The sequence below is a fragment of the Columba livia genome, chromosome 29, assembly GCF_036013475.1.
Source record: "Columba livia isolate bColLiv1 breed racing homer chromosome 29, bColLiv1.pat.W.v2, whole genome shotgun sequence".
NCBI lineage: Eukaryota > Metazoa > Chordata > Aves > Columbiformes > Columbidae > Columba > Columba livia.
Genome location: NC_088630.1, coordinates 727,984 through 753,359, shown reverse-complemented (window position 1 = coordinate 753,359; position 25,376 = coordinate 727,984). Strand labels below are relative to the sequence as shown.

At 64.8% G+C, this 25,376-nt stretch overlaps 3 protein-coding genes across 6 annotated transcripts; 2 read left to right on the top strand and 1 right to left on the bottom strand.

The window, feature by feature from the left end:
* Positions 1 to 5,001: 5,001 nt before the first annotated feature.
* SP7 (Sp7 transcription factor) lies at positions 5,002 to 9,279 on the top strand. The gene is made up of 2 exons (XM_065043511.1): positions 5,002 to 5,254; positions 7,714 to 9,279. The coding sequence occupies exon 2, from the start codon at positions 7,794 to 7,796 to the stop codon at positions 8,802 to 8,804; it is 1,011 nt and encodes a 336-aa protein (XP_064899583.1). The 5' UTR covers positions 5,002 to 5,254; positions 7,714 to 7,793; the 3' UTR covers positions 8,805 to 9,279.
* Positions 9,280 to 11,853: 2,574 nt separating this feature from the next.
* AAAS (aladin WD repeat nucleoporin) lies at positions 11,854 to 20,060 on the top strand. 4 transcript variants are annotated; one of them, XM_065043501.1, is made up of 17 exons: positions 12,078 to 12,151; positions 12,366 to 12,498; positions 13,350 to 13,477; positions 14,142 to 14,197; positions 14,278 to 14,369; positions 14,841 to 14,887; positions 14,965 to 15,063; positions 15,591 to 15,734; positions 15,831 to 15,951; positions 16,277 to 16,401; positions 16,830 to 16,890; positions 17,596 to 17,686; positions 18,436 to 18,529; positions 18,620 to 18,687; positions 18,933 to 19,014; positions 19,292 to 19,376; positions 19,810 to 20,060. In XM_065043501.1, the coding sequence occupies exons 2-17, from the start codon at positions 12,379 to 12,381 to the stop codon at positions 19,942 to 19,944; spliced, it is 1,548 nt and encodes a 515-aa protein (XP_064899573.1). In that variant the 5' UTR covers positions 12,078 to 12,151; positions 12,366 to 12,378; the 3' UTR covers positions 19,945 to 20,060. The 4 variants fall into 4 exon arrangements, with proteins under 4 accessions (XP_064899571.1, XP_064899572.1, XP_064899570.1 ...); XM_065043499.1 differs by lacking the exons at positions 12,078 to 12,151; positions 19,292 to 19,376; positions 19,810 to 20,060 and adding an exon at positions 11,854 to 11,982 and having other exon boundaries at positions 18,933 to 19,282; XM_065043500.1 differs by lacking the exons at positions 19,292 to 19,376; positions 19,810 to 20,060 and having other exon boundaries at positions 11,999 to 12,099; positions 18,933 to 19,282.
* MYG1 (MYG1 exonuclease) lies at positions 18,004 to 24,913 on the bottom strand. The gene is made up of 8 exons (XM_065043508.1): positions 24,710 to 24,913; positions 23,957 to 24,069; positions 23,722 to 23,881; positions 22,859 to 23,008; positions 22,660 to 22,782; positions 21,738 to 21,919; positions 20,620 to 21,658; positions 18,004 to 18,657 (listed from the first exon to the last, which is right to left on the bottom strand). Exons 1-7 carry the CDS (start codon positions 24,896 to 24,898, stop codon positions 21,472 to 21,474), a joined length of 1,104 nt encoding a protein of 367 aa, XP_064899580.1. The 5' UTR covers positions 24,899 to 24,913; the 3' UTR covers positions 18,004 to 18,657; positions 20,620 to 21,471.
* Between the last annotated feature and the right edge of the window lie 463 nt (positions 24,914 to 25,376).

Below are 25,376 nucleotides of genomic sequence, written 5' to 3'. Positions count from 1 at the left end.
CAGCTTGAGCAGTCCCAGGGCTTCGGGGGGGGGGGGTCCCAGCCCCCGGGGGGCGTCCCTTGGCAGCTTGGGGGTCCCAGGACATCATGGGGGGCTCTCTGACAGTGCGTGTGGGTCACAGGGCTTGGGGGTCCTGGTGGGAACCCAGGTTGCAATGAGGGGTCGCAGGCAGCTTGGGGGGCGCAGAATCCCTCGGGGGGGTCCCACGGCAACCTGGGGGGGTCCCAGGTCCCCGGGAGGTCCTTTGGCAGCTGGAGGGGGGGGGTCAGGGCCCCCAATGCCACCCCCGCTGCCACCGCTTTGATGTGGCTTCTGCACCGCAGCGCAATGAGAGCCACATGGCGGGGGGGGACACACAGATGGGGGACAGACGGACGGGGGTGCGGAGCGGGGACGCCCCCGGGTACCTGAGGTGTGTCCCTGTCACCCCCCGCTCTGTCCGGCGGCACTGGGGGCCCGCCCCTGTCCCCCTCCCGGGTCTGTCCCTGTGTCCCCGTGGAACGGGACTGTCCCCCCCGTCCCGGGGCCACCGCAGTTATTTCGGGCCAGGCCGGGGATAATTAGAGGGTGGGGAGGAACCGCCGCGGGGGGGCCCGGCCCGGCCCCGGGACAACCTCTGCCCCCGGCTTCCCCGGGGGGGACCCTCAGCTTCCCCCCCGCACCTCCTTGTGTCCTTGTGTCCCCACACACCCCCGATGTCCCCTTGCGTCCCCCCAGAACTCCTGGGCATCCCCCCGGTGCTCCTGGTGCCTGTGTGTCCACCATGTCCCCGTGGGTCCCCCCCAAGCTCTCCTTTGTCCCCAAGGGTCCCCCTTGTCCCATGGGTGCCCCCAATCTCCCCCATGTTTCCTTGGGTCCCCTTTGTCCTAGGGGTCCCTCCAAGTTCCCACATGTCCCCATGGGTCCCCTCAATCTCCCCCACTTCTCCTTGGGTCCCCCATGTCCCTCTGGGTTCCCATGGGTCCCTTTGGGTCCCCCCCAATCCCCTGGAACCTCTCAGGACCCCCCACATCACCTTATTTCTCCTCGCGTGCCCGCAGACCCTATAGATCCCCCCCAGTCCTTATAGGTCCCCCCCAGACCCTCATCTTCCCCCCCATGATAAGGAACTTGGCGGGTGGTGGGATGCTGGGGGCGGGGGGTGCCACCCGAACGCCTGGGTCCCTCACACCGTGGGGGGAAAGACCGAAGCCGCGCTGGGGGGGGGGGGGGGCGCTCAGAGAGTCCCCGCTGTCCCCCCCGTGTCCCCCCGTGTCCCCCCCGTGTCCCGCTGGAGCCCGCGGGCGCTGGCAGCCGCGGCCGGCGCACCCACACGCGGGGGGGGCCGGGGGGGCCGCCGCTATTTCGGGGCCTCCGACCGCAAGAGAAACATCCGGGGGCAGGAGCGTGGCGGGGGGGACATGGGACGGGGGGGGCGCGGTGGCCAGCGCCGGTAAGAGGGGTGGGGGCGCCTGGGGCCACCCCCGGGGTCCCCCCCAGAGGCTTCTCATGGGGCTGGGGGACAGCGCGGGGACACGGTGCTGGGGTGGGGGGTGAGCAGCACATTCCCAGTGCTCCCAGTCCCCTTTCCCAGTGCTCCCTATTCCCAGTGCTCCTTATTCCCAGTTCTCCCCATCCCCAGTTCTCCCTATTCCCAGTGCCCCCAGTTTCCATTCCCAGTTCTCCCCGTTTCTAGTTCTCCCTATTCCCAGTGCTCCCAGTTCTCATTCCCAGTGCTCCCCATCCCCAGTGCCCCAAGTTCCCATTCCCAGTGCTCCCCATTCCCAGTGCTCCCCATTCCCAGTGCTCCCTATTCCCAGTGCTCCCAGTCCCCATTCCCAGTTCTCCTCATTCCCAGTGCTCCCTATTCCCAGTGCTCCCAGTCCCGATTCCCAGTTCTCCTCATTCCCAGTGCTCCCTATTCCCAGTGCTCCCGGTTCCCAGTGCTCCCAGTCCTCATTCCCAGTTCTCCTCATTCCCAGTGCTCCCCATTCCCAGTGCTCCCAGTCCCCATTCCCAGTGCTCCTTATTCCCAGTTCTCCCCATTCCCAGTGCTCCCTATTCCCAGTGCTCCCAGTCCCCATTCCCAGTGCTCCTTATTCCCAGTTCTCCCCATTCCCAGTGCTCCCTGTTCCCAGTGCCCCCAGTCCCCACTCCCAGTTCTCCCCATTCCCAGTGCTCCCTGTTCCCAGCGCTCCAGTCCCCATTCCCAGTGCTCCCAGTTCTCCCCATTCCCAGTTCTTCCTATTCCCAGTGCTCCCAATTCCCGTTCCCAGTGCTCCCCATCCCCAGTTCCCCCAGTTCCCATTCCCAGTTCTCCCCATTCCCAGCGCTCTCTGTTCCCAGCGCTCCAGTCCCCATTCCCAGTGCTCCCAGTTCTCCCCATTCCCAGTTCTCCTCATTCCCAGTGCTCCCAGTTCTCCCCATTCCCAGTTCTCCTCATTCCCAGTGCTCCCAGTTCCCATTCCCAGTTCCCCCCATCCCCAGTGCGCCCAGTCCCCCGGCCCCCCCGCACACATGGAAGCCATTCGGGGCTGGTTTCCCTCCCTTTGAAGGGCCGCGGTGCCCCCGGCCCAGCTGCCGCCTCTGACCGCAGGACGCCTGGGTCCCCCCGCTCTGCGCAGGGGGGGACCAGTCACAGCTGGGGGGGCGGAGTGTCCCCCAGCCCCTGGGGACAGGCCCCGGGATGGGGACAAGGACGGGGACATCATCCCGGGGCACGATGGGCACTTCTGCCCCCATGGGGGTTGCAAGATCCCTCCTGCTGAGAACCCCCCCCAGACTCCTATCGTGGGCGCTGAGACCCCCCAAACTCGGGTCGTGGGGGATGAGAGCCCCCCAACTCATATTATAGGGGTGAGACCCCCAAAATTTGTGTCACAGGGATTGAGACCCCCCTAAACTCATCTCATGGGGGCTGAGACCCCCCTAAACTCGTGTAATGGGGGCCAAGAACCCCAAAATAATTGTGGGTCTGAGACCCCCCCAAACTCATGTCATAGGGTCAAACAGGGATGTCGGGGGGGGGGGTAAATAAACTCAAGGCTGATGGGAAGGATGAAGGAGCGGCCAGAGGAGGGGGTTGGGGGGGGGGGGGGGAGCCGAACCCCCCTCTGCCCCCCCCCCCCACCCCCGCCAGCGGACCCAGGCGTCCGGCCGGGGTATAAATACCCGGGTAATTGCGGGGGCCCCGAGTGCGGCCGCGGGGCCGTGGGCGGCCGGGCGGGCGCCGCCCTGTAATCAACCCCCCCGCTCCCTCCCGGCGGCCACCGCCGAGCTTTGAAGGGTCCCAAGGGACACAGGGGGGTCCCCACCACCCCAAAGCCGGGGGGAGCCCCAAATCCCAATTTACCCCGCGAACGAGGGGACCCAGGCGTTCAGGGGGGACCCAGGCATTCGGGGGGGACCCAGGCGTTCGAGTGGCTTCCAGTTCCCCCTCTGGGTGAACCAAACCATCGCAGCGGGAGCCAAACCCCCGTGACCCCCCCAAAACAAAACGCGAGGAGGGGGTGAGGAAGAGGAGGGATGAGCGGCTGTCCCAGTTTGCTCCCAGTTTGCTCCCAGTTTGTGGGCAGTGGAAGCCCTGGAGAAAAGGGGGGGCCCTGGAGGGGGGGGGCGGTGGTTGTGGGAAGGGGGGGCCGGGGGGGCCGGTGGTTGTGGCCTTCGGCCGCGGCGCCGGCGGCTCCGGAGCGGAAAACCCTGAGTCAGGGCTGGGAAAGGGCCCCGCTGGCTCCCGACCCGCCTGGGGGGGAAAACACGGGAAAAGGGGGAAGCGAAACGGGGAAAATAGGAAGAAAAAGGAACAAATTAAAAAAGAAGGGGAGGGGGAAAAGGAGGGGAAAAAAGAGTGGTTGGAACAAGCCCCCATAGTGGGGAAACTGAGGCACGGGGATCCCTAGCCCCATCTCCAGGGCCACTCATGTCCCTGTCCCCAGCCCCTGGTCCCCCCTGTCCCCATCCTGGGTCCAGTTCTGTCCCCGTCACTGCTCCGTCCCCTTCCCTGGTCCCTCCAGCTCCATCCTTGTCCTCATTCCTGCTTTGTCCCCATCCTGTCGCTGTCCCCATCCCAGACCCTCGTCCCCAGCGCTGCTCCATCCCCGCTGGCACCATTTCGGGGTGATTTCGCCCCATGTCCCCCGCGCAGGCCCTGGGGTGACAGGGTGAGGGGGTGACGAGCTCTCAGGTGCCCCAGGTCCTGCCACCCCCTTTGTCCCTTTGTCCCCTTTCCCCTCCCTGTCTCTCTCTTCTCTGTTGCCTTTTTCCTTCCTCCTCTCCAGCACTTTCCCGTTCACCCCTCCTTCCCCTTCCCTTTCCCCTTCCCCTTCCCCTTCCTCTTCCCCTTCCCTCTTTCTCTTTCCCTTTCCCTTTCCTTTTTTCCTTTTCTTTTTATTTCCCTTTCCTTTTTTTTCATTTTCTTATTTCCCTTTCCTTCCTCATTTCCTTTTTCCTTTCCTCTCTTTTCCTTTCTTCTCTTACCTCTTTTCTTTCTGTTTCCCTTTTCTTCCCAATTGCTTTCCCTCTTTCAATTCCTTGTCCTTTTCGTTCATACTTTTCCTTCTTTTCCCCTTTTCCTTCTTTCCCCCTTTTCCTTCTTCTTTTCCCCTCTTCATTATTTTCCCCTTTCCTTCTACTCTTCCCCTTTTCCTTCTTTTCCTATTTTCCTTCTTTTTTCTCTTTTCCCTCTTCCCCCTTTTCCTTCTTCTTTTCCCCTTTTCCTTCTTTTCCCCTTTTCCTTCTTTTCCCCTTTTCCTTCTGTTTCTCTCTCTTTTCTCTCTTCTCCCTTTTCCTTCTTCCCTCCCCCCTTTTTCTTCTTTTGCCCTTTTCCTTCATCTTTCCTCCTTTCTCTTCTTTTCCCCTTTTCATCCTTTCCCCCTTTTCCTTCTGTTTCTCCCCCTTCTTTTGCCCTTTTCCTTCCTCTTTCCCTTTCCTTCCCCTTTTCCCTTTCCCCCTGCCCTCCCTCCCCCCGACCCCCCCTCCGTGCCCGTCCCCCCCCCGCCGAGGGGCGGTTCGGGGCTGGGCTCCCGTTCCGGTGCCGGCCCGGCCCAGCCCCGCCGCAGCGGCACAGCGGGGCGGGCGGGCGCGGTGCTGCTCCGGCCCTCCCGCGCCGACCCCGGGACACCACCGGGACACCAGCACCCCGACACCGGCCCCCAGGGACACCGCGACACCCCGGGACACCGACACCCCGGCACGGCGACACCCCCGGACAGCGACACCCCGACATCGGCCGGTACCCACCGCCGGCATCCCCGGACCTGCGGAGCCCCGGAGCGCGGTGAGGAGCCCCGGGACCGGGGACACTTGGGGATGGGGGACACTGCGCTCCCCGGGATGGGGACTTTTCGGGACAGGGACCTCGGGATACGGGACCCTGCGGAATAGAGGATCCCCCTGCTCCCGGGGATGGGGACAATTGGGGATGGGGGACACTGCGCTCCCTGGATGGGGACGCTTGGGGATGGGGGACACTGCGACCCCCGGATGGGGACACTTGGGGATGGGGGACACCCCTCTCCCCAGGATGGGGACTTTTCAGGATGGAGGACACCCCATTCTGCAGGATGGGGACTTTTTGGGACAGGGACCCTGGGAATAGGGGACCCCCCCAGCCCGGGACAGGGACTCTGGGGATACGGGACCCACTTGAGAATGGGGGACACTCTGTCACCGCTGCCACCGCCATGCTGGCCACCAGCACCCAGCGCGGGGATCGCTGGGGTCCTGGGGCACCCCGGGGTGCTCAGCCCCGGGTGCTGGTGGGGGCGGATGGGGACAGGGTGCCCGGGACCTGCTGCTGCTGGGGACACGTCTGTCCCCAGGGTCATGGCACCCCCAGACCAGCTGATGGGGACATGTCCGTCCCCAGGAGTTTGGCACCTCTTGGGGACACATCTGTCCCCAAAGCCACAGCACCCTGTGCCTGGTGATGGGACACGTATGTCCCTGGCACAGGGCCACGCTGGGAGGACACTGGGCTGGCACTGGAGGCCACTGTGGTCCCTGGGAGCCGTGGGGACCAGGAGATGGGGACCCGCTGTCCTGCATCCCCATATAGGGCCCGATCCTCTCTCCTGCTGTCCCTGTACCCACAGGGGACAACCTGGTGTCCCCCACCCCAGGAGAACCTGTGCCCCACTGTCCCCAGGGAGGGGACAGGGACACAGGGATGGTGCCAAGTGCCACCTCCACCCCAAAATGTCCCCTCTTTGGGGACAGTTTCACCGTGAGAACAGGGGGAGCCGTGGCCCTGGGTGATGGGGCGTCCCGGACGCCTGGGTTCATGGGATGGGGGGCTGGGGACGGAGGCTGTTGGCAGCGTGGCCTGGGGACTCGCGGGCACGATGGTGGGGGGAAACTGAGGAAGGGGCTGGGGGTCACCTGCTGGGGGCAGTGGTGCATAAGTGACAGGGACCAAGGATGGGGTTTGGGGGACCTGGGGTTGGGGACAAAGGATGGACTTTGGGGACAAGGGAGAGGGGACAAGGGCTGGGGGCAAGGGCTGGGGTTTGGGGACCTGGGGTTGAGGACAAGGGACTGGGGACTTGGGATCAGAGATTGGGGGGATCACAGATGGGCAACCAGGCTTGTGGTCTGGGGACAAGGGGGACCAGGGACTAGAAATCAAGGTCTAGGGCTTGGGGACAGGGGACCTGAAGCTGGGGACCAGGAACTGGAAATCAGGGACAAAGAGCTGGGAACAGGGGACTGGAGGCTGGACCTGTCCCAGCCCCGGTGGCTGCTCAGGACCGGGGAGGTGACACAGCAGAGGCCACGAAGCCACCAGCTGTCACCCCCCCAGCAGCCACTCGTGCACCGAGCTCGTGCCGTTCTCAGCCCGCAGCTCCCCGGGGCTCCTGCTCTTAATTTCCCCGGCGCAAGCGGAGCTGATTTATGGGGAGGTTTCCACTATTTTTAAGCGTGGCTCAGTTAGGCGCTCGCCCTGGTTTTAATTAGCTCGGCTCTGGCGGGCAGGGCAGCGTTCCCGGGGCACAGGCCTGGCCCTTGTTATCCTTGGAAAACCGGGAGCCGCGCTGCGGCCGCGGTCGGGCCCGGCTTAAAAATAGGAGCGAAAACCGCGGCGAAAAGGGAGGGGGACACCCCCCCGAAAAAAAAAATAGCAAAGCCACAAAATGGGTGAAGGAGAGGGATGAATTAAAAAAAAAAAGAAAGGGGCAAAGTGGGGGTGATGGGGGGGGCGCAGTCGGGACGCCCCGCGGCAGCTGAAAGCCATGAAGGGTATAAAGCAGAGGAAGTTGCCGGGGAGGGGGCGGCCACAACATAATTCGATTAAAAGGTCATAAAAGCAGAAGGAGCTGAGATTGGGGGTGGGGGGAGGCAGAGAAACCCCCATGAGGATCCGCTGCTGGGGGGAGACGGGGCCTTCTCGGCTCTGCGAGGGGAAACTGAGGCACGGGGAGTGGGGTGGGACGTGATGGGTGTCACCGTGGGGGGGGTGTAGCTGAGGGGTGGGTGCTGCCCACCAGTTACCCCATTGCACTGGTTACCTCATTGCACCGGGTACCCCATTGCACCAGTTACCTCATCGCACTGGGAGCCACCCAACACTGGGTACTCCATTGTACTGGGTGCTCTGTTGCACTGGGTGCCCCATTGCACCAGTTACCCCATTGCACTGGGAGCCCCGTCCCATCAGTTACCCCATCACACCAGTTCCCCCGTTGCACTGGGTGCCCCCCAGCACCCTCACCCCCCTCTCCCTCTCTCTCCCCACAGGCACCATGGCTCCGTGTCCCCGCTGACGCCGCCGTCCCCAGCACCTCGGGGTGCTTCCCCCGCGTGTCCCGGGTGCCACCATGGGTGACTCCTACACGGCCGCCTTCCCCAGCGCCCCGGGGCTTCTGTCACCCTCCGCCAGCCCCCAGGCGTCCCCCGGGCCCTACGGCCCCGACTACGGCCCCTTCGGCCACCCCTTCCCAGCACCCACGGGTGCCCAGGAGGTGCTGGGTGCCCCCGTGGTAGTGACGGCCAAGGGACACCCCCCGGGTGACTGCCTGCCGGGGGTCTACCCCTCGCTGGAGATGCCCCATCCCTACGGCTCCTGGTACAAGGGCGGCATCGGGGGGGGGCTGCCGGGGGGGTCAGGGCCGGCGGCGCCCTCCTGGTGGGACGTGCACCCCAACGGGGGGTGGTTGGGGGGCCCGGCGGGTGCCGAGGGGCTGCAGGGCTCTCTGCAGGCTCAACCCACCCTCAGCCCCCCCCTCCCCACTTACAGCTCGGATTTCAGCGCTCTCAACCCCCCCCCTTACACCAACACCCCCCCGGCGCCCCCCACCCCTAAACCCACCGACACCCCCAAAGGTCCCCGCGGCGGCTCCTTGGGCGGCCGCCCGGCTTGTGATTGTCCCAACTGCCAAGAGCTGGAGAGGCTCGGGGGGGGCCCGGGGGGGTCGCGGCGCAAACCGGTGCACAGCTGCCACATCCCGGGCTGCGGGAAGGTGTACGGGAAGGCGTCGCACCTGAAAGCGCATCTGCGGTGGCACACGGGGGAACGGCCCTTCGTGTGCAACTGGTTGTTCTGCGGGAAGCGCTTCACCCGCTCGGACGAGCTGGAGCGGCACGTCCGCACCCACACCCGCGAGAAAAAATTCACCTGCCTGCTCTGCAGCAAACGCTTCACCCGCAGCGACCACCTCAGCAAGCACCAGAAGACCCACGCGGAGAACGGGCCCCCCAAAATTAACAACAACCCCCCCACGCCGGGGAACGGGGAGCAGGCGGCTCAACCCGCCTCGCCGCGCCCGCCGCCGGGGTCGCCCGGGAAAGACGCCGGGAGCCCCGAAACCGGGAGTTTGCTGGAGATTTGAGCCTTCGTCTTCCATCCTCATCCTCCTCTCGGGGATATTTATTATGGGGTGATGCCCCCCGCCCCCCCACTCCTCCGCTCCCCAAAACCTCGCGTTGCCCCGCCCCCCACCCCCCCCCGCCCCAAGGGCTGGTGGCAGCTCCTTGTTAGCAACTGTAATTTATGTCTTAAATTATGGGGGGGTCTCTGAGCGCTCTGGGGGTCGCTGGGAGGGGGGGTCGAGGTCAACCCCCCCCTCTTCTCCCCCCATCTCTTCTTCCCCCCATCTCTTCTCTCCCCCCCATCTCTTCTCCCCCAAAACCCCACCGGCCGCCTCGCCCCCCGCACAGAGCTCAGGGACAGGGTTTGCCCCCTCTCCACCCCCCCCGGCCTCGTTAGCACACCCGGTTCATTAGGTGCTAATGTATCCCTCCCCCCCTTTTTCAGCTGGCTGCCCCCCTCAAAAAAAAAGCAATAAAGGGATTGCTAAAGCGTGAGAGCGGAGCTCGTGGTGCTCACAGGGAAACTGAGGCACGGAGGGGACGTGGCCCCTCTTGGGGTCAGCGTGTCCCCCCTCTTCAGGGGTGGCGGGAGCTGCGTGGGGTTGGGGACGATGTGGCCCTGTCACTTTGTCCCCCACCCCTGGGTCCCTGTGCGTCCATAGCCCATATCCCATATCCCATATCCCTGTGTCCCCATGTCCCCAGGGCCCTGTTGTCCCTTGTCTCTGTGTCCCCATAGCCCCAGGACCCCGGGTCCCTCTTGTCCTCTGTCCCCCCATTCCCAGGATCCCACTGTCCCACACCCCTGTGGCCCTGTGTCCCCAGGACCCCACAGCCCCATGTCCCCATATCTCGGTGTCCCCATGTCCCTACACCCCTATGGCCCCATGTCCGCAGGTCACACATATGTCCCCATAGTCCCACGACTCTGTGTCCCCATGGCCCTATCCCCCCAGGACCCCATAGCCCCGTGTCCCCATGGTCCCATACCCTCTGTCCCCATGTCCCTGTGTCCCCAGACTCAGGTACCACCCCAAGCCACTCTTGGGGACCCAACAGGACTTTTCCATCCACACGTGACAGCAGCGACAACACCAGCTTTGCCTTTCACATGCGTGTCCCCACAACACCGTGTGTCCCCAGTCCCAGGGACATCCCTGCACCGCAACACACACACGCGTGTGCACAGGACCACGCGTGTGCACAGGACCACGCGTGCGCAGGAACGTGTGCGCCCCGTGCCTCAGTTTCCCCACAGCAGCATCACCGGCGGGGGCCACGTGGCAGCGCTTGTTGGGGCCACGTGTTACCGACGACACCCCAATTTTGGGTGCTGCGGGCTGGCAGGGACCCCACCCCTCCTCCCCCCAGCACCCCTCCCGGCGCCCTGGGCTCCCGCCAGCCCTTTGATGCGCCCAGCGCCGGTTTGGGGCTTTTCTGGGGTTTTTCTGAAAAAAAAAAAAAAAACCCAACAAAAAAAGCCACAGCAAAAGGCAAAAAGGAGGTGGAAAGCGGCTCCTGCGCCAGCGCGAAATTGGGTGGGGGGGCGGCTGCCGGCACCCTGTGAGGGGACAGGGACGGCAGCGGGTCCCTGTGCCAACGTGGCGGGTGTCCCCTGAGTGTCCCCCCCCGGCCACGTGTGACAGCCCCGGGCTGAGTCACCGCGGCCACGGCTCCTCCGCAGCGCTGGCCAGGACCCAGGTGTCCCCGGGGACGGGGGGGACACGCTGCCCCCCCATGCAGGGTGGGGAAACTGAGGCACGGAGGTGTCCCCATTCCAGGGCGGCGGGGGAGCCCAGTGCCAGCACACGGAGGGTGACAGAGCCGTCCCCACGGTGGCACCCGGGGGAATTTGGGATGGTGGGCGCCAGCTTTCCCTACAGCCCCCAAACTCCACGCCCCCAAGATACAGATTTGCGCTTTTTGGGTCGTTTTCCCCCCCAAAACCCCGTCGCTCGCTGTGGGTGGGCCGGTGCCAGCGATTCCCCCCCCGAGCCAAACCCCGACCCCGGCGGCCACCGAGGGCTCGACCGCCCGGAGCCTCCCAAACCACGGAGCCCAAACGCAGCCAACGACCCCCCCAAAAAAACCCCTGTCAGCCCCCCACCCCCCCGCCTTTGGCAGCACCAGCTTTTCCTGCCCCATCAGGGCTTATTTTATTTTTGAGGGGGGGTCCAAGGGAAGCCGGGGGACACGCCAGCCCCGCGGTGGCTCTGATGTCGCGATGTCGGCGCCGTCCAAATGGGTGTCTCGGATCAAACCCCGCTCGCTCGGTAACGGGTGAGGAATGCAGGGCCCCCCGCCGCAGCCCCCCCCGCCGCAGCCCCCCCCTCCGCCGCAGCCTTTATTGAATATCCTGAAAAAATTAAAATAACTTTTGCGGCCGCTAAGGAAAACACAGAGATAAATACAAAAAAACGAGCCGAAAAGGAGAGGGGGGAGGAAGGGAAATCGAGAGCCCGAAAAGAGGAGTTGGGAGAGATCCAAGGGGGGGGGAGCAGAGGGGGCGCAGCACCCGCTGTCCTGCCTGGGGAGACCCGTGGGACTCAGGGGTGGGGGGACACGGACACCCATGGGACCCGGCACCCACGGGACTTGAGTATGGGGTGGGGGGACACGGACACGCACGGGACACGCGCATGGGGGGGACACCCACGGAAGTCAGCAACTCCCCCACGGGAGGGTCACCCCAAGTCCGGGGGGTGCGGTGAGCAGGGTGACAGGGCAGGGAGTACCCGGGGACCCCACGGAGGGGTGCGCGACAGCGGGGGGGGCTGCTGAACCCCACGGGAGGATGGGGTCCCCACGGGAGTGCTGGACACCGCGGGGGGGTGCAGGACGCGGGGGGGTGCAGGACGCGGGGGTGCCCGGGGACCCCATGTCGGGGTGCAGGACACGGGGTGGGGGTGGCAGAACACGTAGGTGACCCGGGGACCCCATGTGGGGAGTGCAGGACCCCACCGGGGGTACTGGGACAGCGGGGGTGGGGTGCAGGCTCCTTTAAGCTCCACCTGCGCAGCCAGCACCACGTGCCGCTTCCCCGCCCCCGCCAGGGAAGCACCGCCTCTCTTAAAGGGGCAATGCCCCTTATGGTGTCCCCACCAATTTCTCAGCCCTCCCCGTGAACCGGGGGAGCCCCTAATTCACCGCACTGGGTTCTCTGCGAAGGGAAGAACCAGTCGGAGAGTCACGGCGGAGGTAGACCGGGGAAGGGGGGCGCCACCCCCGCTGTGCTGCCCGCGGGGTCGTTGCCCTTTTAAATCCCCCCCACCCGCCGCGGGGCAGCGCGGGAAGGCGGCGTGGGGGCGCGGGCTGGTGAGCGGGGGGTACATGGTGGGGCTGGGGAGGCAGCGGGGGTCGTGCCGAGGTACGGGGGTGCGGGGGCGGTGGGGCTGGGAGGGGCTCGTAGGGACGCGGGGGTGGGGTCGGGGTCTCGGGGTGAACGGGACTGCCCAGCGTTACCTCTGGCTCGTCCCGGGCTTCACTGGGTTTACCCGGGGTGGGGGTGTGAGGGGTTGCGGAGCGGGGGGGTCGCGTCTCTCAGCCTCTCAACACGTCTGTGCCCCCCCCGCCCCCGCCAGGAGCTGCGGCGCCATGTGTTCCTTAGCGCTGTTCCCCCCCCCGCCGCCCCCCGGCGACATCACCCTCTACGAGTTCAACAACGCGTTGGTTTGCGGCCGCACCTCGGAGCTCCCGCTGCCCTTCCAGAACCAGGTGAGCCCCCCCCCGGGCCCAGGGAACCCCCGTCCTGCGGGGGTGTCACCGCCTTGTCCCCCCACCCCGAGGTCACCCTCCAGGTTCCAGTGTAAGTTGGGAATGAGCTGTTGGAGCGGTGAAAAGGGACCTGGGGGTCCTGGGGACAGCAGGGTGACCATGAGCCAGCACTGGCCCTTGTGGCCAGGAAGCCAATGGGACCTGGGGGGGGTTAGAAGGGGGTGGTCAGTAGGTCAGAGAGTTCTCCTGCCCCTCTGCTCTGCCCTTGAGAAAAGGGATTAGTTCAGATACTATCAGGATATACTTGGCGAACATATAGATATACATACATATATATATATATACAGCCTTACTGCCTTGAGAATGCCCAGTCTCGTCTGATCTCTGGAGCTGGACAAGAGGAGACTGAGGGGGGACTCATTCCTGGGGATCAATATGGAAAGGGGGAGTGTCAGGAGGATGGAGCCAGGCTCTTCTGGTGACAACCAGTGACAGGACAAGGGGCAATGGGTTCAAACTGGAACACAGGAGGTTCCACTTAAATATGAGCAGAAACTTGTTCGTGGTGAGGGTGGCAGAGCCTGGCCCAGGCTGCCCAGGGGGTTGTGGAGTCTCCTTCTGTGCAGACATTCCAACCCGCCTGGTTCCTGTGTAACCTCATCTGGGTGTTCCTGCTCCATGGGGGGATTGCACTGGATGAGCTTTCCAGGTCCCTTCAACCCCCGACACTCTGGGGTTCTGTGTGTGACAGACTCCCCCCACCGGGGGTGTTTCCCCATCCCTTCACCCCATCTTTATGCTTATCACTCTTTGCTTTCTGTGTCCCCCCCATGTCACTCTCCACCTCACAGGTGGCCGAGCTGCCTGTGCCCACCCTGCCCAGGGAGACCCTCAAGGCTCCCGGCCGCCTGGAGCCCAGCGCCCGCCCGGCCTTCATCCACCACCGCGAGGCCCTATGGAAACGCTGCCTCAGTGCATGGTGGGTGCAGCCCCCCCCGAACCTGCCCTGGGGGGGACACAGACTTGGCCTACCCATTCGCTTTGTGAATAAATCCCATGGGGAGCGGCTGGAAAAGGGGCTGGGGGTGTTGGTGACAGAGGCCAAACCGCGAATCCTGGGGGCAGCTTTGGGACCTTCAAAATGGCGGCACCGAAATCACCTCAGGGCTCAAAATGGCGGCCCAGGGGGCACCAAAATCACCTCAAAACGTGAAATTGTGGCCCCAGGGGCACCAAGATCACCTCAGGGCTCAAAATGGCAGCACCAGGAGTGGCAGGATCACCTCAGCTGACAAAATTGTGGCCTCGGGGGCACCAAGATGACCTAAAACCACAAAATAGCGGCCCCAGGGGCAGCGGAATCGCCTCAGGGCTCAACATGGCGGCCCCAGGGGTGGCGGGATCACCTCATGACAAGAAGGAGCTTGAGGAGCTGTAGTGAGTTCAGAGAAGAGAATGGAGCTGGGGAAGGAGGGTGAGGTTGGAAGTTTGGGGTGATTTGTTCCCCAAAGGGCTCTCGGGCATTGAACAGGCTGCCCAGGGCAGTTCTGGAGTCGCCATCCCTGGAGGGCTGAACAGACGAGGTTCTTGGGGACACTGAGCTCGGCATCCCCGTCACACGTGGGCTGACGGGTGTTTTTCAGGCGGGACGTGGGGCTGTGTGGGCTGCTCGCAGAGGTGGCTGCTGCCGAGGACGAGGGTGAGTCTGGGGTGCCCATGGGGACCGGGGTGTCCCTGTTGTCCCTGGTCCCTGGTGTCTGATGTCCCTTGTCCCCCCAGGGCCGCAGTGGCTGAACGCGACCTCGCAGTTCCTGCTGGCCCTGTGCCGCTGGCTTTCCTCGCTGCACGGCTCCTTCTTCCCACACCTCTCCGTGAGTCTTTTTGGGGGTTAAACCCTCGTGCTTTGGAAAGCAGGGACAATGTGACACCCGCAGTGACACCCACAGTGCGGGGGTCTGGTTTGGGTGGGAGGTGGGACCTTCCCACCTTCCCAGAGAGGTAGACGGTGACTCCCTCTGGCAGACGTTACCTCCCCAGGCTGTTCCCGCCCAGGGTAGACATTGCCTCCCAGAGCCCCCAAACCCTCCCAGCTCCCTCGGGGTGGGTGCTGGGTGCTGACGGGGTGCTGGAGCCCTGACGGCAGCCGCCTGCTCTTCTCGGTGCTGGGGGAATCACACAATGAAATGTCCCTCCTGAAGCACTGTGGGTTTCCTTCACCAAAGGGAGGAGAGCAGGCACTGGGAAGGCAAAAACGGGACCAAAATCAAGGTGGGGGGAGAGGAAAAGGGGGGAGTTGGGTCCGGGGGGCCCTCACTGCTCAGCATTGTCTCTTTACCCCGCAGCTCAGCACTGAGGACATGATCGCGACGTTCTCCCAGGCTGTGGATTGGTGAGTCAAACCGCTGTACCGGGGGGCGCTGCGACACCCTGCCAAACGTCACCGCTGTGTCCCTGTGTCCCCCCCAGGGCCGGCTGCACAATCCGTGCCTTCGCCTGGCACCCCCACACCAGCAAGTTCGCTGCGGCTCTTCTGGACGACTCCATTCGGGTCTATAACTCCAGCAGGTGAGGGCTGGGGGTGTGGGCACCCCCTGCTCCCCGGTTTGCCCCCCAGCACGGCCCCAGGGCTCCCCCAGCCCCTCATTGCCCCACAGTTCGCTGGGGCTTTGCTGTCCCCGGCACCGTCTGTCCCCAGAGCCTCTCGCTGGGGATGTCCCCAGAAATCTCTGTCCTTCCTTATGCTTTGTATTTTCTTCCCCCCCCCCCCCCCACGGCTCTGCAGCCCCCAGGACAACCCGGGTGCACAGACCTGGCAGAGCAGCCTCGGGGTGTCCCCAAGTTCCCTTTGTCCCCAGGTCCCCCTGTTCCCTCCCCGTGTCCCCCCCCGAGCTGGGACTTCAAGCCGCCAAGTGCTACCTCCCAGCTGCTGGTGTCACCTGGCTGGGGTCTCTGTCCCCAAAGCGATGCAGGTGACAGTGGGACACATCCCCCCCTCCTCCCACTCGAGCTGGAGGGGGAACACCAGGAGATGGCCAGTGGGGACTCTCGATTCCCCGTTGTCCCCTTTGTCACCTGTCACCCCTCTCTGGCAGCGTCACCGTCCCCTCGCTGAAGCACCGGCTGCAGCGGAACGTGGCGGCCGTGGCCTGGAAGCCGCTCTGCGCCTCCATCCTGGCCGTCGCCTGCCAGAGCTGCGTCCTGCTGTGGCACTTGGACCCCACCTCCCTCTCCACCAGGTGACAACCCACACGTGTCCCCGCACGGCGGGATTGGAGCCCCTTGTGGTTCACACAGGGACCCGACGCTGTGTTTCTCTGTGTCCGTCCCTGCAGACCCTCGTCCGGCTGTGCCCAGGTGTTGTCCTACCCCGGTCACAGCCCTGTCACCAGCCTGGCCTGGGCTCCTGGGGGGCAGCTGCTGCTCTCGGCATCCCCTGCTGATACGGCCATGCTGGTGAGTCGCAGGGGGGTGGCTTGGGTCCCCGTGTCCTCTTTGTCCCTTGTTTGAGTCCCTGTGTCCTCATCCTCCTCCTTGTTCAGGTCGCAGTGTTACCACCCTCCTCCTTGTCCGCTCCTCAGGTCCCTATGTCTCTGTCCTGCTCATTTAGCTCCCAGTGTCCTCATCCTCCTCCTTGTCTGTCTCCAATTTCCTCCTTGTTCAGGTCCCAGTGTCACTACCCTCCTCCTTGTCCCCTCCTTGGGTCTTCGCGTCCCCATTCTACTCCTTATCCCCTCCTCGGGTTCCCATGTCCCCACCCTCCCCTTGTCCCCTCCTGCAGGTGTGGGACGTCTCCACCGAAAGCTGCGTCCAGCTGCCGTGGTTCGGGGGTGGTGGTGTCACCTACTTGTCCTGGTCACCAGATGGCAGCAAGGTCCTGGCGGCCACCCCCTCGGCCGTGTTCAGGTCAGCTCCCCCCTCCCACATATGTGATTTCAGCCCTTATTATTGTTTTTGTTTATAACCACAGATGCATTTTGTTTGGACAAGACCTTTAAGATCATTAAGTCCAGCTGTTAATAACCTTGATATACAGCTGCTGGAAGGATGATGCCTGATGCCAACAGAAAGTGGTGGCTATTTTATTCATGTTGGTTATTTTATATTGTTTAATTTGGTTTATTTTGTTCGTTTTACTTATTTTGTTTTATTCATTTTGTTTCCTTTATTCTGTTTTACTTATTTAAAATTGAATTTTGTTTATTTATTTTATTTTTATTTATTCCAAAACCAAGCAGATCTGGGTTCTTTGCACCTGAGGGGGGGGGATAAGACAGGGTCCAACGTCCCCCAGGAATTTCTCCCACTGACTTCAGGCTCCGTTTCTTTTCCAGAGTGTGGGAGGCTCAGACGTGGACGTGCGAGCGCTGGCCCACGATCACGGGACGCTGCCAGGTCATACGCGGGGGTGGCATTTCTCAGCCATGTGTGGCAGTGGCCGCCCCCGGGTGGGGGGTAGACGGCGCCGCCCCCGGGTGGGGGGTAGACGGCGCCGCCCCCGGGTGGGGGGTAGACGGCGCCGCCCCCGGGTGGGGGGTAGACGGCGCCGCCCCCGGGTGGGGGGTAGACGGCGCCGCCCCCGGGTGGGGGGTAGACGGCGCCGCCCCCGGGTGGGGGGTAGACGGCGCCGCCCCCGGGGCCGGGGTAGACGGCGCCGCCCCCGGGGCCGGGGTAGACGGCGCCGCCCCCGGGGCCGGGGTAGACGGCGCCGCCCCCGGGGCCGGGGTAGACGGCGCCGCCCCCGGGGCCGGGGTAGACGGCGCCGCCCCCGGGGCCGGGGTAGACGGCGCCGCCCCCGGGGCCGGGGTAGACGGCGCCGCCCCCGGGGCCGGGGTAGACGGCGCCGCCCCCGGGGCCGGGGTAGACGGCGCCGCCCCCGGGGCCGGGGTAGACGGCGCCGCCCCCGGGGCCGGGGTAGACGGCGCCGCCCCCGGGGCCGGGGTAGACGGCGCCGCCCCCGGGGCCGGGGTAGACGGCGCCGCCCCCGGCTCCACCCCATGTTGTTGCCTCCCAGTGTTGATATTGCTTCCTAGTGCCCCTAAACCCTCCTGGGCCCCCTGGGGTGGGTGCTGGGCACTGACAGGGCCCTGTGTCCCACAGACAGGGTGCTGGAGCCCCGACGGCAGCCGCCTGCTCTTCTCAGTGCTGGGGGAATCTGTCATCTACTCCCTGTCCTTCTCAGAGCCCCGGGGTGAGTTCATCCATTCCCCCCACCCAGTTTCTTTGATTTTTGGTTGTGGCCTGATGGTATTTTCTCTTCTCAGCCACGTTCGCAGCAAAGAGTCTCCGTGGGGTTGGGTTTTTCCTCCTCGTGTCACTTCTTGCTCCCAGTTCTGATCTTACAGGCCCAAAAAAACCCCTTTAAATGCTCACGTGGGGTTTTTTTCCGTGGAGGCGGCTGGTGCTGCTGTTTGCAACCTCCCCCATCCCGTACCCAGCAGTGTTGTCCCTAAATCAGGGTTTTTCACCCCGGTGTGTGTGCAAATGAGCCGATTTTACACACAGACGTGAAATATTGATTTTATTAGAGTTGTACAAGTCTGGATGCCGGATCAAACCAGCGGCCCAGTCTCAATCATATATATAAAATCTTATTATATACACACCCTCAGGACAGGCCTGTAGGACTAATTAGTTACAATATTTGCATACAAGGTAAATTAAATAGGGCTTTTCTCCTAATGACCATCAACGAGGAGCTGTATTTTGATATTAAAACAATATACTAATGAACAAAATTGGCTTTAGGTTAAGCACATCCACAAAATTTAGCACTAATCACTCAATAATCAACTGTCTGTGGTTCAGTTCTCAATTGGGGGGTAGGTTTTGTTCTACAATTAGGTATCTCGTTTATTACTCATCTCGTATTAATTTTCTCATAGGCATTAGGTTGGTTCCTTCGTGCTGTTGGATGTAACCGGGGGCTTTTTGTTCCAGGGGAGATGCAGGGGCAAGTGGGAGGCTCCAAAACAGCCTCTGTGGTGGCAGATCTGTCCGAAACCACCTTCGAGACGCTCTACGGGGAGGAGAGGTGGGTCTGGTGACACCGGGGGGGCCGCGTCCGCGTCCCCATCTCGGTGGGACACGGGGGGATCTCGGTGCCGCTTGTGCCCGTTTCCAGGATCGGAGGAGAAATCCACTCCATGGCGTGGGATCCCACTGGGGAGAGATTAGCGGTGATCGTCAGAGGTGAGAGCCGCCCCCCGGGCCAGATTTGCCCCAAATCCCCCTTTCTGCGGGGAAAATGGCACAACCCCCCCTCAGCCAAACCTGAGAGCTCGGAGCTGGATTTAAATCCCCAAAAGGGCTTTAAAAGCTGCGTCTGGGACCCCGTGCACCTCAGGGCACCACTGTCATGTCCCACCCCCCAAATCCAACCCGTGTCCCCTGTCCCCGGGCCGAGGGACATCGCGGTGGCTCCTCTGTCCCCTCAGGACAGCGCGACGCCCCCGGCAGCCAGACGGTCGTCGCCGTGTTTCGCACCCGCAACAGCCCCGTGTTCGAGCTCCTGCCCTGGTACGTCCGTTCGCTTCGGGTTGACACTCATGTTGGTTTTGGGGTGATTTTGGGGGGTTTCATGCCACGATCCCCTGGGGCGCGGTGGAGAAGACGCTGCCACCCTGCGCTCCCCCTTTGGCCGTTTTACCCCAAAACCGGTTGCGTTTTGGCCGTCTCATCCGTCACCCGCCTGGAAGCGCTTTGCTCCGCGCGTCCCCAAACGTCCTCGTGTCACCGCAAGTGACGCGGAAACGCCGCGTTTTGCCGTGACCGCGCTTTGTCCTCTCCCCGGCAGCGGGTTCCTGCGCGGCGAGCGGGACGCGCAGCCCCAGCTCGTGGCCTTCCAGCCGTGCTTCGGGAAGGGCGCCCTCCTGACCGTGGTGAGAGCCGAACCCGGGGTGACGGCGCTTTACGGGGGTCCCGGTCGCTGTCCCTGGTGGCTGAGTTGGGGGGGGGTGTCCCCATGGGGAGGGGAGGGGAGGGGGAGGAAAGTGTCCGCGGTGAGATGACGGGGAGGACAAGACGGTGACACTTGGACTCTTGTCCTTTGCTGTGTCTTCCTCCTCATGTTGTCGTCCTCCTCCTCCTCCTCCTCCTCCTCATGTCGTCGTCCTCCTCCTCCTCATGTCGTCGTCCTCCTCCTCCTCATGTCGTCGTCCTCCTCCTCCTCATGTCGTCCTCCTCATGTCGTCGTCGTCCTCCTCCTCCTCATGTCGTCGTCCTCCTCCTCCTCGTCCTCTTGATGTCCTCATGTCCTCCTCCTTGTCCTCCGGGCATCATCCTCTTTTCTTCCTCCTCCTCCTCCTCCCGCAGTGCTGGTCCACAGGGAAGATCAGCCACGTCCCCTTCTTCTTCGTCAGCGGCCGCGTCCCCCGCGCCAGCCCCGGCCGCAGCCCCGCGGTGCCCGTGGCCGCCGGGCGGGAGCAGCCGCTCTTCTCGGAGCTCTGACCCCACCGCCCCCTTCCTCCTCCTCCTCCTCCTCCTCCCGGGACACGTGTGGCCTCAGGCGGCTCCGGCACCTCCGTGGGGGTTCGCTGGGTGGATTAAATCTGGGTCCTTTTCTCTTCGCGTGTCGCTCTTTGCTGGTCAGGGCTGGAGAAGAGGAGCTGAGAGGGACCTTAGTGGTGGGATAAATGGATAGAACGGGAGGAAACGGCCTCAAGTTGCACCCGGGGAGGCCGAGGGTGGAAATTTGGGGTGATTTCTGCCCCAAAGGGCATTGAACAGGCTGCCCAGGGCAGTGCTGGGGTCACCGTCCCCCGTCCCTGGGGGGTGACAGACGAGGGTCTGGGGGCGTTTTGGTGCCGGCGTTGGGTGAACGGTTGGACTCGATCTTTAGTGATAAACACTCTGGGACCATAAACCCCCACAATGGCCCCCCCGCCCAGAGCAGGATTAACGCTGAGGCCGCGGGTTAAAGCCCAGGATTACACGTTTAATCCCGGGATTACGCTGCCATTGCTCCTAAAGCACAGAAATGATGGGGGGGTGGGCATTAACCCCCCAGCTCTGCAACCATCCCCAAGACCTCCTAAAATCTCCCCCCCACAAAAAAGGCAAAACCCCCCCAGGGCTTGGAAAACCCCCCGTGGGGACACACGATGACAACGAGGGGATACGAACCCATTTCCAGGCGCTGAGGTGGGTCTGGGGGGGTTCAACCCCTGGGGGCTCCTCAGAGGACGGTGCTGAGCGTCTCATCTTCCTCCCCCTCCTCCTCCTCCTCCTCCTCCCTTGCGGGGGGGGGGGGCCGCTTCGCAGGGCAGCGCCCGCAGGTGCTGGAGGTGCAGGCGGCTCCGCGCGCGGCTCCTCCGCACCGCCCGGCCCACGCAGAGCAGCACGGTGACGAGCCACCCCCCCACGGCCACCAGCCCCCCCACGTCTGGCGCCCGCCCGGGCCCCCCCGGCGCCTCGGTGCCGTTGCCGCGGGGGGGCAGCGGCGGGGGGGGGCAGCCGGGTGGTCCCCAGCGCGTCCCCATTGCCCGCTGACTGGGAGCAACGCGGGGGGCTCGGTGTCCCCCCCCCGCCTTGTGGTGACAGATGGCGGGTTGGGGGGGTGGCAGGACGCCTGGGTCCCCTCCCCATTTCCCAGGGTGTGTGGGGGGTGATGCTTGTGCCCCACTGCAGCCCTTTCAGTGTAGCTACGCGCAGCCCTGTCCCCCCATCACCCCCCACGGACACCCCGCCCCCCCCGCCCCGTTATCCGAGCAGGGAGCGCACGGGGAGCAGACTGGATTTTACTGGGAACCCACAGCGGATGCGCGTCAGGAATGGGGACAATGTCCAGGGAAATGGGTCCCGAAAGTCTCTTTCTTTGGGCTGACTGGCCCAGGACCAGGACCAGTGACCCCCTGGGGGGAGCCTGACCCCCCCAGCGCACAGACAGCGCTGTCCCCGTGTCCCTGTTCATGTGCTGCGTAGGGACATTCTCAGCCACCCCAAGGTCCCTTTTGGGGTGATGCTGACGGGGGGGGGTCACCCGCTCTGCGCGCCCCCCCCGTCCCGCAGCGCCAGCGTCCTCCGCGCCATCTCCAGAGCCCCCTCCCGCGTGCGGTTCCCTCCGGTGAAGCCGCTGGCGTGGACGAAGACGCAGCCGGGGACGCCGGTGACGAGGGACAGCGGCTCGTCCCGCAGCCCGCGCCAGGGCTCGGGGAGCGGGAGCCTGCGGGGGGGGGTGGCAGGTGACAAACGGCCCCCGGGGGGACGTCACCGAGGGGAGGGGACGCGGCGGGGGGGCTCACCGGCTCTGGAAGGTGTGTGGCCCCGCGGGGACGCTCTGCAGCCGCCACTGCCCCGCGCCGTCGGGGTAAAGCACCAGCTGGAGGGGGGTGGGCAGCGCCAGCTCCTGCTCCAGGCGGAAAACGTGCTCCTTCCAGGGACAGCCCCCCCCCGGCAGCTCCAGCACCGCCCCGCTGGCGTCCACCTGGGGGGACACGGCGGGACGTGGGGGTGCTGCCTGCGCTGCCCCCCGGCTTCAGTTTCCCGCTCCCTGCCTCGGTTTCCCCCCTGCACCCATGGGCATCTGGTGCAGGGGGCTGCGGGGGGGAATGAGCTGGGGGGGTTTGGGGGACACGGCCATATATAAGACTATAGGGGCACAGGAGGGGCGACACAGCCATATACAATATAGGGGTACAGGAGGGTACACAACCATATATAAGGATATAGGGGCACAGGAGGGGGGGCACAGCCATATACAATATAGGGGTACAGGGGGGTACACAACCATATATAAGGATATAGGAGCACGGGGGGGTACACAGCCATATATAAGGATATAGGGGCACGGGGGGGGGGACACAACCATATATAAGGATATAGGAGCATGGGGGGGTATACAGCCATATATAAGGATATAGGGGCACAGGATGGGGGGCACGACCTTATTTAAGGATATAGGGGCAAAGGATGAGGGCACAGCCATATATGAGTATATAGAGGTATGGGGGGAGTACAGCCATATATAAGGATATAGGGGCACAGGATGTGGGGCCCAGCCACATATAGGGGCACAGGAAGGGGGGCATGGCCATACATGAGTGTATAGGGATACAGGGGGGTGCCCAGCCCCACGTGGGGCTATAGGAACACAGCGGGGCTGCACAGCCATACGGAACACCAGGACCCAGGCTCCCCCCACCCCCAGCCCCCCCAGCCGGGTACCTGGAAGCGTTTCCGCACGGCCTCCTCCACCAGCGCGCGCGCCGGCAGCCACGCGCCGTGGTAATAATGCAGCCGCTCCAGGAACTCGCTCCCCACCAGCTCCGTCGCCCGTCTGAACCCCGCCTGGGGACAGGGGACACTCAGCGCTGTCCCCAAGCCGGGGTGCGTGTCCCCCCGCAGCCCGTTTTCCCGCCCCCACCTCGGGGTCCGGCCGGGGGTCGTTCCAGCGGGGGTTGAGGTGGGCGACGCGGGCGCTGAGGGTGGTGGTGACGGCGTAGCGGGGCTCGCCCTCCGCCTGCGCGATGCCGTTGTCCATGGCGTCGATCTCCTCCACGAAGTTCTCGTACAGCTGGGGACGGAGGGGACACAGGGGGGGACACGGGGGGGGTCCAGCCGCACAGGAACAAACTGGTCCCTGATCTTATGGGGTCTCTGGTGGGGTGACACCTCGCCAAGGGGACGCCCCAGGGAAAGGTGTGCGGAGATTGAGCCCCACCAGGGGACCCTGAGAGGGGCAGGGGACCCAAAGGTGGCCCTTGGGGACACCAGGGGGACTGCGGACCTAAGGGTGGTTCCTGGGTGGGGACAGGGACCCCCAAGGGGGACAGGGGACCCAAAGGGTGGCCCCTGGGGACCTAAGGGTGGCCCCTGGGTGGGAACAGGGACCCCCAAGGGGGACAGGGGACCCAAAAGGTGGCCCCTGGGGACCCCAAGGGGACTGGGGACATAAGGGTGGCTCCTGGGTGCATCTGGGGACCCCAAGGATGGACTGGGGACAAGAACAGTGTCACCTGGGTAGGACCAGGTACCCCCAAGAAGGACGGGGGACCCAAAGCGTGGCCCCTGGGGACCCAAACAGTGTCACCTGGATGGGACCAGGGACACCCGAGAAGGACGGGGGACGCAAAGGGTGGCCCAATGGGGAACTTGGGACCCCAAAAGCTACCTGTGGGTAACCCCGAAGGGGGACAGGGCACCTAAGGGTGTCCCCAACGAGGATGCCAGGACTCAAGGGTGGTGACACCACATGGTTAGAGCCCCCCCGCCCCCCCTCCCCGGTACCTTATCGTAAAGCGCCGTCACTACGGGCCCGTCCTCCGGCTGCCCCAGGAGCCCCGCCAGGATCTGGGAGCCAAAGTGACAATAAACCAGCCCGGCGCTGCTCAGCTTCGTGGTCCAGGGCTTGTCGGGCCGGAGGCTCCGCATGGACTCACTGAAGGACCTGGGGGGGCCGCAGGGTCACCCCGAGGGACCCCGGCACCCGGGGGACCCCACGTTGGGCGTGGGGGTGTCTCACCTCTGGTGGTGGTCGTAGCGGTGTCGCTTGGGGTCGTATTCGCCCCCGACGTCCACCACGACGTCACACCGGGCCAGCAGCTGGGGGTCCCGGGTGCGCAGAACCTCGGCGTCCTGCCGGGGGCGGGGGGTGAGGGGGGGGCCCGGGGAGGCCCCACGAGGGAGGGGGGACCCCCCCGGGTGCTGCTGCTGGGCCCCAAGGAGGGACTGAGAACTTAAGGGTGACCCCGGGTGGGATGGGGGCCCCAAAAGGGACCTCAGGGCGACCCCTGGGACCCCCAGGTGTGACTGGGGAATAAGGGCGGCCCCGGGGTGCAACTGGGGACCCCCAAGAGGAACAAGGGACCCAAAGGGTGGCCTCTGGGTGGGAACAGGGACCCCCAGATGTGACTGGGAACCCAAAGCTGGCCCCCGGTGACCCCGAGCAGCGACTGGGGACCAAAGGGCGGCCCTGGGGGGGACCAGGGACCCGCAGATGTGATTTGGAACCCAAAGCTGGTCCCTGGGGGGGAGTGGTGACCCCGAGGAGCGACTGGGGGGGACCAGGGACCCCCAGGAGGGATGTGGTGACCCAGGAGTGGCCCCAGGTGCCACTGGGGACCCCGAGAGCTGCCCCCGGGGTGACGGGGAAGCCCGAAGGGGGACGAGGCACCTGAGGGCACCCCGAGGAGCGGCCCTGGAAAGAGCCGCCCGGCTGCAGGGGGAGCCCGAACAGGCCGCAAGCCCCGTCCCGTCCCGCCGCACGGTGCCGTACCCGGTACTGGGGCAGGAGGCGCAGCAGGTAACACGCCAGCACCTCGTCGCAGTGGAAGGTGCCGTCGTGGGTGCCGATGCGGGGCGCGGGCTCGGGCCGCGGCCGCTCGGGCCCGGTCCCGGTCCCGGGGCTCCCGGCGGCGGCCATGAGGCGACCGGCGCGCGCGGCGACGCGCATCGCAGGGCGCATGCGTGGCCACGCCCCATGGCAAATCTTTCCCGCCCGCCTTCAGCCTGCGCGTGCGCCAGCCACGCCCAACCGCCCTCCCTGCCGCGCTGCGCGTGCGTCAGCCACGCCCCGTTGCCATGACACCGCCCCGCCCCTTCGCCAGCCCCGCCCGGTCCACGCCCTTCTGTCTTGCGCATGCGTCGGTTCGCCCCCGTCCCCGCCTCTCCGTTGCGCGCGTGCGCTAGGGGCGGGGCCTCGCGAGGGGGTGTGGCCGAATTGGCGCGCCGGGGACAGGTGGGGGGCACAGGGCGGGACAGACAGGCGGACAGGTGGGGGAGGACACGTACACGCACATGTGTAAACGGGGATACAGGGGGACGCAGACACCTCCGCGGGCACAGAGAGCGCCCGGACACCCCCGCCAGCCCCCCCGGGAACAGACAGACAGACACGGTCATGCCCACCCCCATGCGGGGACGGACAGACGGACACGCAGCCC

Excerpts from the sequence above, each read along its gene's own strand:
- SP7 (XM_065043511.1), top strand. The coding sequence starts at position 7,794 with ATGGGTGACTCCTACACGGCCGCCTTCCCCAGCGCCCCGGGGCTTCTG.
- AAAS (XM_065043499.1), top strand. The coding sequence starts at position 12,379 with ATGTGTTCCTTAGCGCTGTTCCCCCCCCCGCCGCCCCCCGGCGACATC. Across the intron at positions 14,888-14,964 it reads TTCTCCCAGGCTGTGGATTG|GGCCGGCTGCACAATCCGTG; the intron begins GTGAGTCAAACC and ends TGTCCCCCCCAG. Across the intron at positions 17,687-18,435 it reads GTCCTTCTCAGAGCCCCGGG|GGGAGATGCAGGGGCAAGTG; the intron begins GTGAGTTCATCC and ends TTTTTGTTCCAG.
- MYG1 (XM_065043508.1), bottom strand. The coding sequence starts at position 24,898 with ATGCGCCCTGCGATGCGCGTCGCCGCGCGCGCCGGTCGCCTCATGGCC. Across the intron at positions 21,920-22,659 it reads CCGTGCGGAAACGCTTCCAG|GTGGACGCCAGCGGGGCGGT; the intron begins GTACCCGGCTGG and ends GTGTCCCCCCAG. Across the intron at positions 21,659-21,737 it reads CCACACACCTTCCAGAGCCG|GCTCCCGCTCCCCGAGCCCT; the intron begins GTGAGCCCCCCC and ends CCCCCCCCGCAG.